The sequence below is a fragment of the Sphaerodactylus townsendi genome, linkage group LG03 (genome assembly GCF_021028975.2).
Source record: "Sphaerodactylus townsendi isolate TG3544 linkage group LG03, MPM_Stown_v2.3, whole genome shotgun sequence".
NCBI classification, from domain to species: Eukaryota; Metazoa; Chordata; class Lepidosauria; order Squamata; family Sphaerodactylidae; genus Sphaerodactylus; species Sphaerodactylus townsendi.
The window spans coordinates 120,310,732-120,328,848 of NC_059427.1; the positions used below are offsets into that span (position 1 = coordinate 120,310,732).

The 18,117-nt window shown below is 42.6% G+C and overlaps 2 protein-coding genes across 4 annotated transcripts in view; one reads left to right on the forward strand and one right to left on the reverse strand.

Moving 5' to 3' along the window:
- The first annotated feature begins 4,376 nt into the window (after window positions 1-4,376).
- On the forward strand, window positions 4,377-6,251 carry LOC125429563 (histone H3.3A). The gene is made up of 4 exons (XM_048490780.1): window positions 4,377-4,531; window positions 4,975-5,116; window positions 5,278-5,431; window positions 5,549-6,251. Exons 2-4 carry the CDS (start codon window positions 4,989-4,991, stop codon window positions 5,675-5,677), a joined length of 411 nt encoding a protein of 136 aa, XP_048346737.1. The 5' UTR covers window positions 4,377-4,531; window positions 4,975-4,988; the 3' UTR covers window positions 5,678-6,251.
- Window positions 6,252-6,949: 698 nt separating this feature from the next.
- Window positions 6,950-18,117, reverse strand: part of LOC125429561 — a 32,224-nt gene continuing 21,056 nt past the window's right edge. For 2 of the 3 annotated variants that reach the window (XM_048490778.1, XM_048490776.1), the window contains 7 exons: window positions 17,888-18,084; window positions 16,874-16,919; window positions 16,724-16,789; window positions 9,841-9,900; window positions 8,280-8,365; window positions 7,428-7,522; window positions 6,950-7,043 (listed from right to left, as the gene is read on the reverse strand). In XM_048490778.1, coding sequence (XP_048346735.1) covers window positions 7,009-7,043; window positions 7,428-7,522; window positions 8,280-8,365; window positions 9,841-9,900; window positions 16,724-16,789; window positions 16,874-16,919; window positions 17,888-18,084 — 585 coding nt within the window. In that variant the 3' untranslated portion in view covers window positions 6,950-7,008. The remainder of the gene's footprint in view (window positions 7,044-7,427; window positions 7,523-8,279; window positions 8,366-9,840; window positions 9,901-16,723; window positions 16,790-16,873; window positions 16,920-17,887; window positions 18,085-18,117) is intronic. The other variant, XM_048490777.1, reaches the window with a different exon arrangement.

An 18,117-nucleotide genomic window follows, 5' to 3' on the forward strand; every position in this document is an offset into this window, starting at 1 on the left:
TGAAGCCATTGCTTTGCATTTTTGCATAAGTCTCTCATTGTCCAACAGGGCTTATTCCCAGGTAAGTATTGATAAGACTAATTGCTCATAACTATGCAGTATTCAGTGGTGATTATTGTAGTGCTTGTAGGCTGACCAGAATCATTTATGCTCAAAAGTAAATATTGTCAAGGTGGGCTGGTTTTATTATGTGAGAGCAAGGTCTGGGGTCTTTTGAGGAAATGAAGGCAGGGTTTTCAGTTAACCTTGCTATAGTTCACTGTCTAAAACAACAACAGGTCAGACAATTGCAAGTGGAATATCTTATTCTTTTAAAACGGTGAATGATTCTGAAAATAAAGGTATCAACCCATCTGGAATGCAAACATACTTTGACAGTTCCACATCTAGATGATCTCCTTAGCTGCTATGTTTTACCATAATTCCAGTGCTAAAACCATTTTTAAGGGAGTAGGCTCCTCTAAATAGATCTGATTAGAATTCCATGTTCAGGATTGCTCTCTTGAATTTGTATTCCATAACTCTCTTGTATCTGTCTATTTTTCCTTAAAGTAAGAAGATACTACTAACAAGAGTGTTGGGAACAAATCTTGCAGCATAGTGGCCTAATCCTAACCATGCCCTAGTAGTATATTCAAAATCAAATATAAAATTGTAACCCACAAATCAGTTTATACAAGAAAATTGGGACTTTTTATTCCATTGCCTTCCATAGGAGTAGTGCATTCTACCTTCTTCCTGTTATTTTCATTAGTACCTTCTTGAATGGACTGTCCTAACATAGATTAGTACTGATGTAACAAATGGAGGATGTACACTCCTCTCTTGATCTGTGTTGTATTACTTGTAGGACAAGAAAGGAAGTAGATATATATGGGAGCACTCCTAAGCAGTTCTTCTTGGAACCAGGTGCCATTTTATTCAGTCAGGCTTATTCCCAAGAAACTGTCTTTAGAACTGCAACCTCTTTGTGTTCGTGCATGCTTGTTTTTATCTCTGTGTAGATGTATGGCTTCAAAAATGTGAAGTACCAGTGTTTCTTAAAATTATAAGTGTTCTTAACCTCTAGCTTATGGAAATTATTTTCTTTACTGCCATGATCCTAGGCATATTTACTTAAGAATAAATCCCATTGAACTTTGTGGAATTTACTTTTAAATGAACACATGTAGGATTGGCCTGACCTTGCAGAGCTTTCCTCCCAGTGAGAGAGGCCATCTGTAATGTAAATAAATGTATGGTAAGATTTTAGATACAATGTGCTTACAAATAGATGGTTACATATTTTGGTAGGGCAATCATCCCCAACTACTGGAGTTCACATAGCAGGGGTAGGGAACCTGCGGCTCTCCAGATGTTCAGGAACTACAATTCCCATCAGCCCCTACCAGCATGGCCAATTGGCCATGCTGACAGAGGCTGATGGGAATTGTAGTTCCTGAACATCTGGAGAGCCGCAGGTTCCCTACCCCTGACATAGTGAATAGAATATTCTGTTGCTGTGCTTGAAAATAGGTACTTGCAGAAGTACAGATCAATCCTGTCCATCTCCTGTACTTGTGCAATCAGAGATGCCACAACTGCATCATGACATTGTGTGAAACAACCTGGACTAGAGCTGCTGACAGGCTGGAGAAACATGTCTTGCCCCTTTAATAAAGGCTTAATGTGTTGGTATGGCCAACTAAAGCCTTTCATGGCATAAAGCTAAATAATGTCCGTTTAAGTGTTTAAATGGAAATCTTTGCCTTTAAACATGGAGGAATGATCTTTTGTGTCTCCTGATCAGCATAAAGCTGTGTTTGTGGGATTTGGAGCTACCTGCCAACTTGACAGGGATGTAAGGACACAAGGAACAGATTTGGCCTGCATTGGCAGCGATGCACCAGTTCTCCATAAGCTATTCCTCTTACCCTGAAGTAACAGTGGAGATAATTGCTGCTGTTCTGTTGTATGGACGAGGGACATTACTGTAGTGGAGACTGAGAACCCTTTGCGTTGGTACTGGGAGATTTTATAACAAGCCTGTGCTTTTTTGCAAGAGGATATAGGATTGTGGGTTTTGTGCAGGTGTGATTTTTGTGCAATAGCAATTTATTGTAATCCAGGCATAAATATGATACTAGTTCAACGCTCTTGCAGGCTGGAATCCCCACCTCTCTGCCATCTAATTTATGTATATAGCAAATAGTCCAGTCTTCACCCCATTTTTTCCTGAATGCTTAGATGTAATTCAGTGGGGCAGCTGTACAACTGCTATGATAAAATTATTTTACATTACAATTCCCATAACACAGAAAAAAATCTCATATTGACTGTATGTATCTATGTTTTTGTTTCGTTTTGTTGTATTAGATTTTTGTGGTTCTAATTATTGTAAATTGCTTGAAATGTTCTAAATAATAAATGTTCTTCAGTTCTTCTCAAATTGTAATTTACTTCATTTATATCCCACTTTTCTTCTCAGTAGACACCCAAAGTGGCTTATAACATCCCCTTTTATATTTTTTATTCTCACAACAACCATGTGCGTTAGTGTAGGCTGATTGTGTGCAACTGAATCATAGAATGGTTGGCAAATTTATATACAAATGAAAATGGGAATGGTAAAATGTGTCTTGTAAAACAGGAGATAGTCATAGATTGATAAAGTAGCTTGGGAAGTTTAATTAAGGTTGCTGTGCCATTCTTTCAAAAAGGCATTGAAGTTCTGCATTCTGAGATGCTTTCGTTTTAAGGTATTCCATTATGTTCTGTGTTTGTTTATACTTGTTTTGCTTAATTACATTTTTCTCACCTTCCTCCAAAGAGCTCAGGGCACTCTTCTCCCCTTTTTAACCCTCACAACAGTGCTGTGGGGTAGATTAGCCTGGGAAAGTGCTACTGGCCTAAAATGATTTTGCAAGTTTCAAAGCAGAGTAGGGATTTGAACTTGAACTCCTGGATCCAATCCAGCTCATTAACCACCATACCAAGTTGATTTTCAGAATCATTCTTATTGCTTAAAATTAGGAGTGCTTTGTTACATTTCTATAGAGCTATAAAGAGATGCATTTGATGTTACTTTTTTCTGCATGTAGTGCATTAGTTATCTTTTCCAACTCAAATCTCCATAGTCCACTGGGAAAAAAAAGACTTACTAAAGAGTACAGGATGTCCCATTGATGGCAGCCTTAATTTTCACTTGACTGTGCATGGGATGAGACTGTATGGAAAACCTTTATTCTTTGGCTTGTGTCTACAGTCCAAGAGAAATGTCAAAGCCAGCAAATACATATCCAGTTTCAAACTTGATTTTACTCTGTAAAGTACCACCAATATAAGAAATAAACAATATGAATAAATGTTTTAAACATCATCATTTTAATGAATATACACTTCCTCTGTAATCATTTTACTAATTTTAGATAATTATGAAGTAACTGCATTGACAGAAAACTCTGTAGGATTTTGAGTAGTCCTGTTTATGTTTGTCGTGTGTTACTTTAGTAATACATTTCATGGCTAAAAGACCTGCCAGCAGTTGTGGAAAGTAATTTTTTTTTGGGGGGGGGGGGTACTTCTGATACTGCAGAACAAGGCCCTGATCCAAAACCTGAGCCTGTATAATCAAGTTGAGATTACTTAAATGATACATATCTGCAGAACACAATGCTTTGTAAATGACTATGACACTTTTAGTGGGTTTTTAAAAAATTATACATCTGGCCATTCAATAAGCCTAGTGTATACTACAATTGATTCTTACTGTTTCTGGTAAAATAATTTTATATGTATTTTATTTTAGCAGAAATGCTTATATGTGTTTGATAGACAAAAATCAATAATTATCTTAGTAGATCTTTATAGTGGTTGTTATTAAAGAAAAATTTAAAAATTATGCAAAATTGTTGACTAAATAATTACTAGATATAATCAAGGAGAAACAAATATGTAACTATAACATTTGATGTGTCGCTCTACAAACAGAACAAAACGAGGGACGACCATAATCTTGCTACACATATTGCCTTCCCCGCACAAGCATCTTGTTCAGCTCTTTTTTTTCCCAGTTGCCCTCCCCATTGAGTCTGGGACTCTCAAATCGGGATGCTTTTCTTTCCCATTGACTTTCCATTGTGGAGCTTTGCAACAAAAAGTAGGATCCAAAGTGTGCTCTGTGCTGTCCAATTAGAGCCGCCGTCTCGGCCGCAATTCCAATTGGTTGACTGTGGTTCACGGTAGCCAATCAGCACGTTACTTTAACAACCAATAGGGTGTCGAGGTCCAACCAATCACGTTCGAGATCCGGAAACATGGCCTTTGTGTAAGTTAACGTCACGGCGCCGGCGAAGGTAGACGCCAATGGCTCCGCGCGCTGTGTGTCTGTATTGTGACGCCATGACGTCGTGGCCTCCTCCCTCTATAAAAGCTGTGTCCCCGCGATCGGGAGGGGACAGTTATAGGTTCGTTGGCTTAGGGTGGACGTTGTTATCGTGCTCTCCGGCTGAGCCTAGCGGAAGTGTTTTGTCGGATTTTATTCGGAATTGCGGTGAGTCTAAACTGGGGGTGGGAGGGAAGGAGGAAGGCCATGGAGCGATTCCTTCGTCTCGGGGGTGCTTTTTAGGGCTCAAGAATGTTTTGCTTCGGTGGCGCTGCCGCTGTGTACGGAGACAGGATCTGATGGCCGCCTCTTGCGCTATAATGAGCAAGCAGGAGGCTGTAGTTTCGTATTCACCATCGCGCGTGGGCGGGAATCGGCGTCACTCTGTTCCTGGGATGTCAGTTGATTGGCTGTTTGCCCTAGGGGGACTCCCCCCGTATCTGCTGCTGTTCTTCCCCTGGGCGGGGGAGGGGGGGGGAAGCGAGTGGAATCGGATGTGACTTGAAGGTTGTGGTTCATGTCCTTTCTTTACAATGTAGTTGAGTGTATCGGAGAAGACAAGATGGCGGTCGTTTTGACACGTAGCGTCTCTCTTTTTTTTCCGCTTCTAGAAAAGTAAGGGGAAATGGCCCGTACTAAGCAGACTGCCCGTAAATCCACCGGTGGCAAGGCTCCACGTAAACAGCTGGCTACCAAAGCAGCGAGGAAAAGCGCTCCCTCTACTGGTGGCGTCAAGAAACCGCATCGCTACAGGTAAAAAATAATCATCGTCGGTGTAATATGTGGGAGTCCTTCAAAAGCAGCTCGTTAAAATGGCTGCCTTCTAAAGGCTGTTGCAGTAAACAAGAGAAGTGAGGTGACAGAAATTGGGTTGTAGATTTGTACGACTTACTACTCTTTTCTTTCTTCTCCAGGCCTGGTACTGTGGCGCTGCGTGAGATCCGTCGCTACCAAAAATCCACTGAGCTTCTGATTCGTAAGCTGCCATTCCAGAGGCTTGTAAGGGAGATCGCGCAAGATTTTAAGACAGACTTGAGGTTCCAGAGTGCAGCTATTGGTGCGCTGCAGGTACAGTTGTGGTCTGCTGATCCTGATGTATACAATTAATCACGGAGGGGAAGAAGGGTTCTCGTGCCAGTTGGTTCATGGCTTTTAACAAGATGTGTCTGTTTTGTCTTGAACTAGGAGGCTAGTGAAGCGTACCTGGTGGGTCTCTTTGAAGACACAAATCTTTGTGCCATCCATGCCAAGAGAGTTACCATCATGCCCAAAGACATCCAGTTGGCTCGTAGGATACGGGGAGAGAGAGCTTAAAAAGGAGGCAGTTTTTATGGTGTTTTGTAGTAAATTCTGTAAAATACTTTGGTTTCAATTTGTGTTTTTTTTTTGTATGAAATTGTTTATAATATGTTACATTTGTACTTAAGTCATTCCATCTTTCGCTCAGGATGAATGCTAAAAGTGACTGTTCACACAAAACTCAGTGATGTGAGCCTTGTTGCTCAGTAGTGACAAGTTGCTAATATGCAGAAGGGATGGGTGATCTTTCTTGCTTTTCATGCATGTTTCTGTATGTTAATGACTTGTTGGGTAGCTAAAATTGTAAGGTACTAGAATTGATATAAATGTGTACAGGGTCCTTTTTGCAATAAAACTGGTTATAACTTGATCCAAGTGTTTAACAATTGGGGCTGTTAAGTCTGACCATACATCACTGTGATAAGAGTGTGGACTTTGAGAAGGGTGAAATTACAAGTCTTAACCACAGTGTAACTTACAGTTTCCTAAAGACGTGAACCTGGCAGCTATAGAATACACTATGTGCATTTATAATAGCTATTTTATATATTGTAGTGTCAACATTTTTAAATTAAATGTTTTACATTCACTCAAGGAGTCTTGTCATTGATGTGGGGAAAACAGCCTTGCTATCTTCTTGGCTTGTGTTATTTCTAATCAAGTTAGACTTGTCCCCTTGCTTCCTAGGTAACTTAACTATACAGCATTAGCTTTCATTCACAGAGGCTTACACTGGATAAACAGATTTGAAGGATTGCTGGGCAGCCTAGAAAACTTGCCAAGCAGTACCTTTACTGTCAGATGTATTCTAAGTTTAATCTAAGGATCAGAACAGCAACTAGTTAATTAAAATATAAAAAGGCAAATTGGAAAAAAAATACCAAGCAGTAATTTACTGCAAGGCTTTTTCCCTTTCCTTTTTGGAAACATGCCTTTGAATCATGTATATAACCTGTCATCCTATACATCCCAAATATGTCTGGTCATTCAATGTATAGTTTTTATTGTATCAGCAACTGATTAAAGATATGTGCTATATATTGAGCTCACATTTTCAGAAGGTGCATTCGCACTCAGAAATAAGTGTCCAATGATATGGATTCAGTTTGATTTTATTTGAAATTAGTTTTGAAAAAGTGTGAACATAAAAAAACAGTAAAAACTCGAGATCAATAATAAAATTATACAATCAAAATACTTTCAGTGCAGAGTTCTAATGACCTGCAAGTAGCATCTTAATTCCAAGAGCGTGTTTGTTAAGGTGTCACTGACTGGAATGTTTTTTTCCAAACCAGTGAGGTTCCAAAAAGTAGGTCACTTCCAGAAGCAAAGCCATTCTGTCTCCATCACACAAACCATTCTGTGTGTTTAAATCCAACAGCTAAAGAGATAAAGGCTCATTACTCTTATGATTTTTACTAACATTTCAACTTGACAGTGCTCACTACTGTACCCTCTGGTCTGTTGTGCTGGCTGCGATAGAAAAATGCTTTTTAAAGAATGGCAGTGTCTGACTTCCGTGAGGTATGAGCATAGAAATTGACATCAACCCTATTCTACATGTTGTAAACACAGTTTTAGAAACCTTTCAAGTGTTACAACAAGATTACATTGGGATGTTTGGATATTTTACTTGCAAAATTTCCTGTTTTCACGCCCCACATCTTGCAAGGTGAATATGTTAGCCTGAGTTCAATATGACGAGTTTCTAGTTTATGCTGGACGTACTTTTACCACAGTGTGCCTAAAGCATAAGTATCCTTACCAATTCTTCTAATAATTTCCTCACTTTCTTCTTCAGAATTTGATTGAAATACAAGACAGTCAAAGCTGCTATGTTCTGGAGACCCTGGTGAAGCCCTGTAAAATGAAATACAGATGACACCCTTCCATAGTCAACACTTGGATGTAGCTGTTGAGCTGTTCTTGGAGCAGTCCTGAGTCTCCATCTGTGCAACATTAAACCTTACCCCACTGAGAGGAAGTGTTAGCTGATTAACACTACTGAGTTCTAGAGATGAAAAAAAGAATCAAAATGAGCATGGTGACCTAAAATAGAATTATAAGACTTGGAAGGGACCATACAGACCACCTAGGCCAGTGGTGGCGAACCTATGGCACTCCAGATGTTTATGGACTACAGTTCCCATCAGCCAATTGGCCATGCTGGCAGGGGCTGATGGGAATTGTCCATGAACATCTGGCGTGCCATAGGTTCGCCACCACGGACCTAGGCTAACCCTCTGCTCAATGCAGGATCAGCCTAGAGCACAGGTGTCAAACTTGCGGCCCTCCAGATGTTATGGACTACAGTTCCCATCAGCCCCTGCCAGAATGGCAAATTGGCCAGGCTGGCAGGGGCTGATGGGAATTGTAGTCCATAACATCTGGAGTGCCAAAGGTTCGCCACCACGGGCCTAGAGCATTCCTGAGAAGGGTTTGCCAGGTGCTGCTTAAAGTCTGCCAGTGATCTGTTGGGAGAATAACAATTCTGTTGAAATGCCCAGCTTCGGAAATCCCCAGACCAATCCTACACACTGCTTTTATGCATCTATACTGCTATACTGGAAAGTGGGTATATGTAGAAGAGCTTGTAACGTCTGTATTTTGAACTTACACAATACAGAAAGCAAAGAGATTGTGGCTGTCCAGACGCCGTCCAACACAGGAGACTTCAGTGTAAGAGTAATGGAACAGGACCTGCTGGTGACAGTATTTTAATAAGCTACTGGCATAGAACCATTTGTTAACCATATACTAGGATACTATTACTGAAGAAGTTAGCTATACAATGCAATAACATTCCTGCCACGCAAAAATAGGTATTTTCTCAGATGTTCTACATGCTGGAAGCCAGTGGGGTGTAGTGACTAAGCTAGGACATGGGAGACCCAGATTTGAATCCCCACTCTGACCCGGAAGTCACACAAACTCATCCTAACCTACCTCCAGGATCATGATGAATGTAAACTGGAGGAGTGGTGTATGAGAATGACTCAGACCTCACCGGAGAGAAGGGCAGAGGACAAATGTTACAAGTATATCACCCAGTATATATTAGCTAAATACATGCAATGACCTATTCTGAAGAAAGTTGTGGAATATTTAAATGCCACTGTGACATTTCCAACTAGTAAGCACACAAGCTTGCATCCAACTGAACATTTCTGTGGGTGGGCATGACTTTGCTGTCTCATGACAGCCCAAATTTCCCTCCCTGATGTTCCTGGGGACATTTTATAATTCACTAGTGGTACCCGGCCACACGTTGCTCTGGGTTATTGGGGTGAAATACATGCCACCCCTCACTCTCTCCCCTCCCTCACTTCTCTTCCCTTGCATGCCTCCCCCTCCGTCCTTTCCCTCCAGCTGTCTTTTACATTCAAGCTTGTTCAATATGGGTGTGGAATATGGGTGAGGAAGTAGTTAAGTGGTGGATGGATGTGAGGGAGGGCAGAGTGAGGAGTGTGAGGATGAGCTGAACGTGTATGAGAGTATGTGTGTTGTGTGGTAGCAGTGGGTGAGGCACAGAGAGTGAAAGGTACCTGCGTGTGGGGGGGGGAACCCCACCTGACGTCTCACACGGCAACGTGTGTATGTGTTTCACTTCCATTCGAGTTATTACCTATGTACTGTTTCCACTGCTGATATCTGGCCATCTTAGCGAACATTCTAAGGGCACAAACATTCTAAGGGTGACAGTTGCACACAAGCAGCTGCATGTCCTTCACCATGGAAAGCCAGAAAAAAGGCGTTTTACCTGAGCCAGGTGTGAAATTTCAGGTATGTGAACATCTAAAAACACTCTCACCTGGCTGACTACAGTGGCTGGGAATTTTCAGAGGAATTGGCCCAGCAGTTCCTGTGCTAGACCATCAGGAACAAACTCACGGTTTGCTTTTTAGATAGATAGATAGATAGATAGATAGATAGATAGATAGATAGATAGATAGATAGATAGATAGATAGATAGATAGATAGATAGATAGATAGATAGATAGATAGATAGATAGATAGATAGATAGATAGATAGATAGATAGATAGATAGATAGATAGATAGATAGATAGATAGATAGATAGATAGATATAATGGGAAATGAGAAAAGTTGCAGTCTGCTGGAAAAAACCCTTCCACCCAACAAACTGTTTGGCTGGATCCAAGCCAAAACATTCTCACCTTTGAAGAAATTTTCTGTTGTACAAGGACTTCTGTTTCTTTCACATCAAATAAAACCTCCTGGAAAAACATTAACGTTATTCAGCAAAATTAGTTTATTAACAGGGAAATGGAAAAATGTCTATGACAACACTCACAGTGATGTTTTATTGACACCCCCCCCCCTTTTAATAATTCTGCTTCCTTCAAACTTGGGATAGAAATCATGGTGGCTTCATGATCTTGTGTTTATTCCTGCCTGTTGCTTTTAAACCAAGTCCCCATTCAATACTGCAGCGTTGCAATCCTGTACTCACCTGGATCAAGTAAAAATAGGCCTCCAGGAAATAAGGCTGCAATTCACCACAGCTGCGCGTGAGCCAGTAAACTGCTATAAGCCACCAAGGATGCCACATTTAATCACCCTTCAGATGAATTATAATACCCATGCTAAAGAACGCGGTGCGTATGGTGTGGGTTTTTATAGCTCCCATCTAACGGAACATCCCCAGCCATTGTGTTTCTATAACAACGGGGACAGATGAACACAGCTATGGCAGCTACAGTGATTGCTGGGATTGGAAAGAGCACTGGCATGTTGGTTGCCCATCTGGGTAACAGATACCTATGTGGCAACAAAGACCGCTCTGTTTCTTCCCACGGGAGATGGATCTTTGTAGCTGCTCGTCTGGTCTGTCATCTGGCTTGAAGCCAGAATTTCTGGAAATGACACTTGAGTATATTGCAACAGAAATCAAACATACCTTGTAGGGGGTGAGCAGAACAAAGGATTAATGCCTGCTTCAACCAGTGTTTCACAAGAGCTGTACCCCTCACAGCCTTACACAGCTCTGCTACCCATCGCAGCTTCGGCATATGCAGCAACACTTGGTTTATGGCAGCGAAACAAACCTGTGCCGCTTGTCAGTAGTAATCATATCACAGGCTATATATCAGGGATTCGGAGCTGTGCAGACGCAGTGAGCTTGCTAGTGGCAAACAAGCCTTACACAGGATCTCCCCTCAGTCAGTTCTGTGTCTGGTAACAGTTTTCTATGACGTTCCATCTCAAGAAAATGGCTTTTACAAATATAAGGGCAGTGAGCTGTAGTTTACTCCACTGTGTACTGATTCCGTATCCTGTATATGTTAGGAACATGGTTGGACGTTGACAAAGCCCCAGTGCTACAACAGTTCTGAACCATCTCGATCGGTTATCTTCTGGCCAAGACAGGCATATAGGGAAGTCTGAGAAATTCACAGTTGGTGGATTGTTGGCCAGACAGACAAAATGGAAAGAGGCACCAGCCAAACTGTACAGACTGTGGAAATTTGTCTGTTTTCATTGAGGTGGTAGCAGAGTCAAAATCCCCTCTCTGACTCTACTTAGATGCCAAGACACACCAAAGCAATAGAATGCAAACATCAGTTACAAGCTGTTTAAGACTAAGTGTAAATACAGCAGGGGTGAATCTCGGCCTAAATACCCCCACCCTTTTTGACAGCTTCATCAACACATGGCGGGGGGATGGGGGGGACCATCTGTCCTGTGTCTGCTTAATGAATTCTATCTAGCATTTCTGTAGCATTCCAACATGAGCAACTGTGAAGCATCACTAAGCATTTTATGCCGTAATGATTTTCTGCAGAGATGGCATACATTTAAGGTAGGAATACATACAGTCACAAGGAATGGAGTGCGCAAGTGAGAGCTGGAGATGTGTGTATATGTTTGGCTCCGCCCTTCTTTCTCTTGCCAAAATTGTGTAAAGGAAGCAGAAGCCAATGCATTTACCAGACACTGAATTAACTCAGGTTTCTTCAGCAGGTCTCCCTCTGCACCTCTCCCCCACCTTAAATGTAACATTTCCACAATTTGCATGCCATCCTGACAAAGTTCTGACGGATTCTTGGTTCCATAGTAGTAATTTAGGCTGGAGTTACCTCAGTTCATTCAGTCAGCTTTTTTGAACACTCTTGAACCCATTATTTTCTGTATGGGGGCGGGGAGGTTCTTTTCAACTTGGCATTTTTGACATTTTTGAAAAACTAAAACACAGTGTTTAGTACGAGAATGCTTTGGGTAAGCAATGAAAATACTTCTGAGGCTTCCCAGTGCCACCTTATTTGCTCAATTTGATGCAATTGGGAAGTGGGGTTTTTTTCCTGCTTCCCCAAAGCATTGTGATGAATTCATATATCTCCTAGGGTTTCCCCAATTAAAGACAGCAGCGAAGCCCGAATGGCTGCCGTGCGGTTATGAAAGTTTGGATTTCCCCTTGCCATTTTTTCTACTACTGTCCCACAGCAGCCATTTTCACTCTCCCCTGGGGGAAAGGACGGAGCTTCAGCAATTGATCATTGTCATATTGTTATAATAATCTGCCTATTAAGGTTTTTTTTTAATTCCCAGCAAAAAGTCTCTAGCCCTTTTCATTGCAAAGATATAAGGAGAAAGGCATTGCTTTGAAATAAAAGGAGCTAGAAACTTAAATTAAAAAAAAGGAAAGCTCAGAATTCAGAGAAACTGATACACATTGTTGTAATAACATAGTGAATTCCCAGCAAAAAGTCTCTAGCCCTTTTCATTGCAAATCTATAAGGAGAAAGGCATAGCTTTGAAATAAAAGGGGCTAGAAACTTACATTTAAAAAAGGAAAGCTCAGAATTCAGAGAAACTGATACACATTGTTGTAATAACATAGTGAATTCCCAGCAAAAAGTCTGTAGCCCTTTTCATTGCAAAGATATAAGGAGAAAGGCGTTGCTTTGAAATAAAAGGGGCTAGAAACTTAAATTTAAAAAAAGGAAAGCTTAGAATTCAGAGAAACTGATACAGATTGTTGTAATAACATAGTGAATTCCCAGCAAAAAGTATCTAGCCCTTTTCATTGCAAAGATATAAGGAGAAAGGCATTGCTTTGAAATAAAAGGGACTAAAAACTTAATTTTTTTTAAAAAAAGGAAAGCTCAGAATGCAGAGAAACTGCTATACACTGTTGTAATGTAATAACAATATAGTGATCAATTGTCAGTGAAAGAGATTAAAAGGCCATGAGGATTGGTTGCCACTAGGGAAGTGGGGCAGGGAAACCCGTTATGCGGAAGCTCCGCTGCTGCTTGGCTATACTGGCATCCACAACAGCAACAGAAACAGTCCCTAGGTGGAAAACACCTTCCCGTTCTCTTTCACAACCGGATGGTTCTCTCATGATGAACACAAATCAACTGCAAATTGTCGGTGCTTTGCCTTAGGAAGTTAAGTATGGTTTTATACATTTTAGAAAGAAAAATTTAAAAACATATTTTATAATCCCACCATTACAGTAATGAATAATAATATCACTTTTTAAAATGAGTAATTGGTGACTTTGGCTTTCTACAAAGGAAAAAATGGCACATCACCTCCTCAAGGAGCAGGCACTAATCATTGGTCCTTTACTTTCAGGAGTGTTACATGAGAACGTGTCAGCCTTGAGAAATTAGGATGTACTTTTGGCTGTAAACAAAAGAACAAACAAAAATGGCAAGCACAAAGCAGAAGCTTTGCTAAACGGACTTGCTTCCGAGTAGACATGCCATAGGACAGTGGTGGTGAACCTATGGCACAGGTGCCAGAGGTGGCACTCAGAGCCCTCTCTGTGGGCATGTGCGCACAGAGTTTGTCATTTGGGTGGGAAATCGCCCCCCACACACACACACACATCTAGGCTGGCCTGGGCCGCTGGACTTGATGTGCGTGCACCTCAGCAAGCAGGGAGGACTCGGCTGGCGGGCCTGTGCTCCAGGTGGCTGCTGCCGGGGGGGGGGGGGGGGGGGGGCAGAGGCGGCAGAGATGCTAGAGCGGTGCAGAGTGGCACATGTGGGACTTGCTGGAGGCTACAGCAGGGTGGCCCCTGCTCGAGGGGGTTATTCAGGTTAAATTGCCGCATTGGCACTTTGTGATAAATAAGTGGGTTTTGGGTTGCAATTTGGGCACTCGGTCTCAAAAAGGTTCACCATCAGTGCCATAGGATGTTTGCCTATAGCAAATACTGAGCAGAATGCCAGTTTCAATCTCACTTGTAGCTAAATGCAAAAAAAGCGATCCTTCAGCAGTGCCATTAAAAATGGGCTATGAGACCACCCTAAAAAATAAGGATGAAGGTTGAGATATCCAGTCTGCAATTTTATAGAAGACTCTGTGCATGTTACACATTCTACTCCTAAAAGCTGTGTTATGGGGGGGTACTGATTTTCACCTATTCACAAACTGATTGTTTCATTTGTGGTTTGATTTCCTGCTGTAATGATTAATGGCTGGTTTTGAGACCGGGTTGCCAATCTTATAACATCAACACATGATGATAATCCACAGTACGTGGTGCAGGCAGTGGTGGGATCCAAAAATGTTAGTAACAGGTTCCCATGGTGGTGGGATTCAAACTGTGGTGTAGCGCCAATGGGGATGGGCGAGGCACGACAGGGTGTGTGGCCGGGCATACCTGGGGCGGGGCATTCCTGGGTGGGGCTGTGGCAAGGACGCAGCCGCTGCGCCAGTCCTTGGGCAGGAAACAAATCACGCAGGCGCAGGCTGCCACGCTCGCCGATGCACCTCCTGCTAGACTGCTTCAAGTTCTGTGCACTACTGCTGAGAGGAGGGGCGTAACTAAGGCAAAAATCATGTGGCAAAATCACCAATTAGTAACCCCCTCTCGGCACACACAAATAATTAGTAACCTACTCTCGGGAACCTGTGAGAACCTGCTGGATCCCACCTCTGGGTGCAGGAAAAGACCTGTTACAAGTCAGGAAAATAGTGCAAGGAAAAGGGCTGGGCTTTTCTCGCACATTGTGGTCCAAATCTAAATTGGTTCCCATGTGCCTGGGAACTGAGTTTCAAATTAATGGATCACAGTAGGTTTTAGCAGGAAAAACAAACATACCATATTGGACTGTGATTTTTGGGAGAAAGGCTTTTATCCTGTTTGTTTTTGGATTCATTATAATCTGTTTCCTGCTGATGCTGCTAAGGACATGGTGGGTGTATTTACTTTGTGTACCCAGGAGGAGGATCTTGAAATGCAAGATCCTGGGAGAAGAGAGAATGCTTTGTTACTACTACTACTACTGTCTCAGTAAAACCAGTTTCTGTTGTGACTCATTGCTTCAGACAATGGATTTACTGGCGGACAAACAAGACCTTTGCAAAATGATAACTCATAAATTCTGCCACTTTGCAAAATGCTCTTTCTCTGGGAGCAACACCAGAACATACCCCCCTGGATTGCTCAAATTCAGCCCAGACATTCATGATGCATTATTTTCTAGTTCTTCAGGTTCATAACTTGTTTTAATTATCGTTGTTTGTCTAAACTACACCTTCTAGCTCCTCATGTTTCTCTCTCTTTCGCTTACACAGAGGCGTAGCTGGGCCAAACTGCACCCGGTGCGCATTTTATATTTTCCACACACCCCGCCGCGGCGCCACCCCCCAGCAACTTTTTCAGACTGCAAAAGGCCTGTTCTCAGTAAAAACAGCCTCATGGGAACTATACTTCCCAGGAGACCTTGTGAGCCCCAAGGTCTCCTGGGAACTGTAGTTCCTCAAGGCATTTTTACTGCAAACAGGCCTTTTGTAGTCTGAAAAAGTTCCCCAAAAGGAAAGGAACTAAGGTAAGTGTGGGAAGGTGGGCGCCACGTGAGGGGCACGCAGGGGGGGCACGGAGGGGGAAAGGGGGAGGGGTCTGGGGCGATTTTCCACGCCCCCAGGCGTGTGCCCGGTGCCTGGCACACCCCCTGTCCCCTTGGAGCTTTGCCACTGTTCTTACATAAAGGATACTGCTTCATAGTTACCTCAGAGAAGAAGAGAAGTTACTTAAGATATATTCTCTCTACCACACTTGTCCTTCCCTTTCCAGTTTCCACTACCTGGATACAGAACAGTCTAATCCAGGGGTATCCAACTCTGGCGCTTCAGATGTTCATGGACTACAATTCCCATCAAGCCCCTGCTGGCATGGTCACGCCATGCCAGCAGGGGCTGATGGGAATTGTAGTCCATGAACATCTGAAGCACCAGAGTTGAACACCCCTGGTCTAATCTCTTGTGCTATTGACTGGAAGAAGCCAAGAGTCTTCTCTGTATGTGCCCCAATAGGCATTCATACAAGGGCAGACCTGAGGGCTTTTGATGGTCAGGCAAAAGGTCCCTCTTCCTTTATGTTCTTCCAGCTTCACATTGGTGGCACATATACATTCACTGTGGAACAATGATCAATGTCCTTGGTAGTTTCAGGGTCCTTGGTAGTTTCAGTGTCCTTGGTAGTTTCCTATCCTGTCCAATAACACAGATTCCTGTTTGCACTACCAATTAGTAACAAGGAATTGGTTAACAATGGCCAAACTTTGCTCTGATATCTTAAAACTTAGGAAGCCAGTAATAAAGATTAAGCCCTGCTCTGGATGGCTCTGGCTAGCCCTATTTCATCAGATCTCAGCAGCTAAGCAGGGTCAGCCCTGGTTATAGCATTTAGGGGACTACCAAAGTTATTACACAGAAGCCGAGAATGGCAAATCCACCTCTATTAGTCCCTTGCCTTGAAAACTGTACAGGGTCGCTATACGGTAATTGAGTTTTGACAGCACTTTCCACCACCAATGAAGATTAAACCAAACATTTGGAATTGGGGAAATAGGGATACCTCTGATCACTTTAGATCAGGGGTAGGGAACCTGCGGCTCTCCAGATGTTCAGGAACTACAATTCCCATCAGCCTCTGTCAGCATGGCCAATTGGCCATGCTGGTAGGGGTTGATGGGAATTGTAGTTCCTGAACATCTGGAGAGCCGCAGGTTCCCTACCCCTGCTTTAGATGTTCACACTCTAGTCCCCAGACTCTGAAGAGTGTCACCAAAAACTTACCTGTGGTGCTAAACATTTTTCTAAAACCATTGGGATGCCTTCATCTAACATTTCTTTGCCTCCGTTCTAAAAGCAGAATCAGAAAGCTGTAACAACAGATAAATGACAATTGAAAGATACAAAACCTTCTCTTCATCTTCATTGCCTTACCTTTCCTACATTGACTCGGCCTAAGTACTGCAAATTGTATAGTAACCTGACAAGAAAACAGTCAAGATAATTAGGCCATGAAATTTGTGAACACATCAAGATGCAGCGTTCGTACTGGCTGCCCACGAGAACACTTTGCTTCCACACAAGACTTTTTCTGAATGGCTCTGAACAGTCATAATATTAGAAACCAATGAATGTTTCACTAGCATAGAAACTTCCTCATACGCACAGCACATTATTTCTGACTGGTGCCTGCACATTTAATGGACAGCTTCCCCCTGTAATATAGATGCAAAAGGTGTAGCCATGTAAAGGTGCATATATTCAAACCACAGTATTTTTTTAAAAGTAAAATACTAATTGGCAGGGACAGAGCGAGGGGGAAGTGTGCCCGGTGCATGCGCCATGCGCCCCTCCAAGCCCCTGGAACGCCCTGCCCCCGGAACGCCCCTGCCACGTGTCCGCCTGGTGCATCGCGTCCTCCACCCCCTTGGCGCTATGCCTCTGCTAATTGGACTTTTGTTTCCAGAATTATCTCTACTACATGGATCAAGCACTACAAGTTGGAAGGACAGACTGTCCGCATACATAGACAATAACTGAGGTAGAGCCCCCAAGCTGGCTTGACTTTAGATGAGCTTTCCCTAACCTCATAATCTTAATGAAATTACATATCTTTTCCCTCCAACCTGCTTCATGTGGTTGGGAGAGATATAGAAGAGAACAATGCATGAATCCCCCATTCTTTCCCCAGTTCACTGAAGGACTTTATATTAATCACCCCAAGGATATTTTTAAAAGGGACGGCATGGTGATATCGTTTTCGTGTGGGGAGCTTTTTCTCATGAGTCTTGTGTTCAACCGGCCAGTTACAGGTTCAAGTCTTGAAGAAATCATCCAACAAGTCCCCAACTTAGATACAAGATACAGATAAAGCTGCATTCCTCCCAGCCCACTGACACAGAAACTCCGAAATGTACCATCATTCTGCTAAGGCTCTGAGCCACCTACCTGCCTCCCTGCAGACACCGCCCCTCGTTCTCTTTTTTGCGTCTGTGCTCATGCTGGAATCGGAAGTTGGGGATTTTCTCCCTGAGAACCTTCAGGTAGGGCAGCAGTGGCTTGTACATTCCTCCGTCATGCCCTTTCCACCGAATTAGGTGGAAGCTCAGTGGCTTGCCCTTCAGCTTCTGGAGCACATTTCCAGCCTGAAGGGAAATAGAAAGATTTTGTCTGCTGGC

Bases quoted from the DNA above. Each gene is read 5' to 3' on its own strand.
- LOC125429563 (XM_048490780.1), top strand. From the start codon at position 4,989: ATGGCCCGTACTAAGCAGACTGCCCGTAAATCCACCGGTGGCAAGGCT. The intron at 5,117-5,277 runs GTAAAAAATAAT...TTTCTTCTCCAG, and splicing joins AAGAAACCGCATCGCTACAG to GCCTGGTACTGTGGCGCTGC. The intron at 5,432-5,548 runs GTACAGTTGTGG...GTCTTGAACTAG, and splicing joins CAGCTATTGGTGCGCTGCAG to GAGGCTAGTGAAGCGTACCT.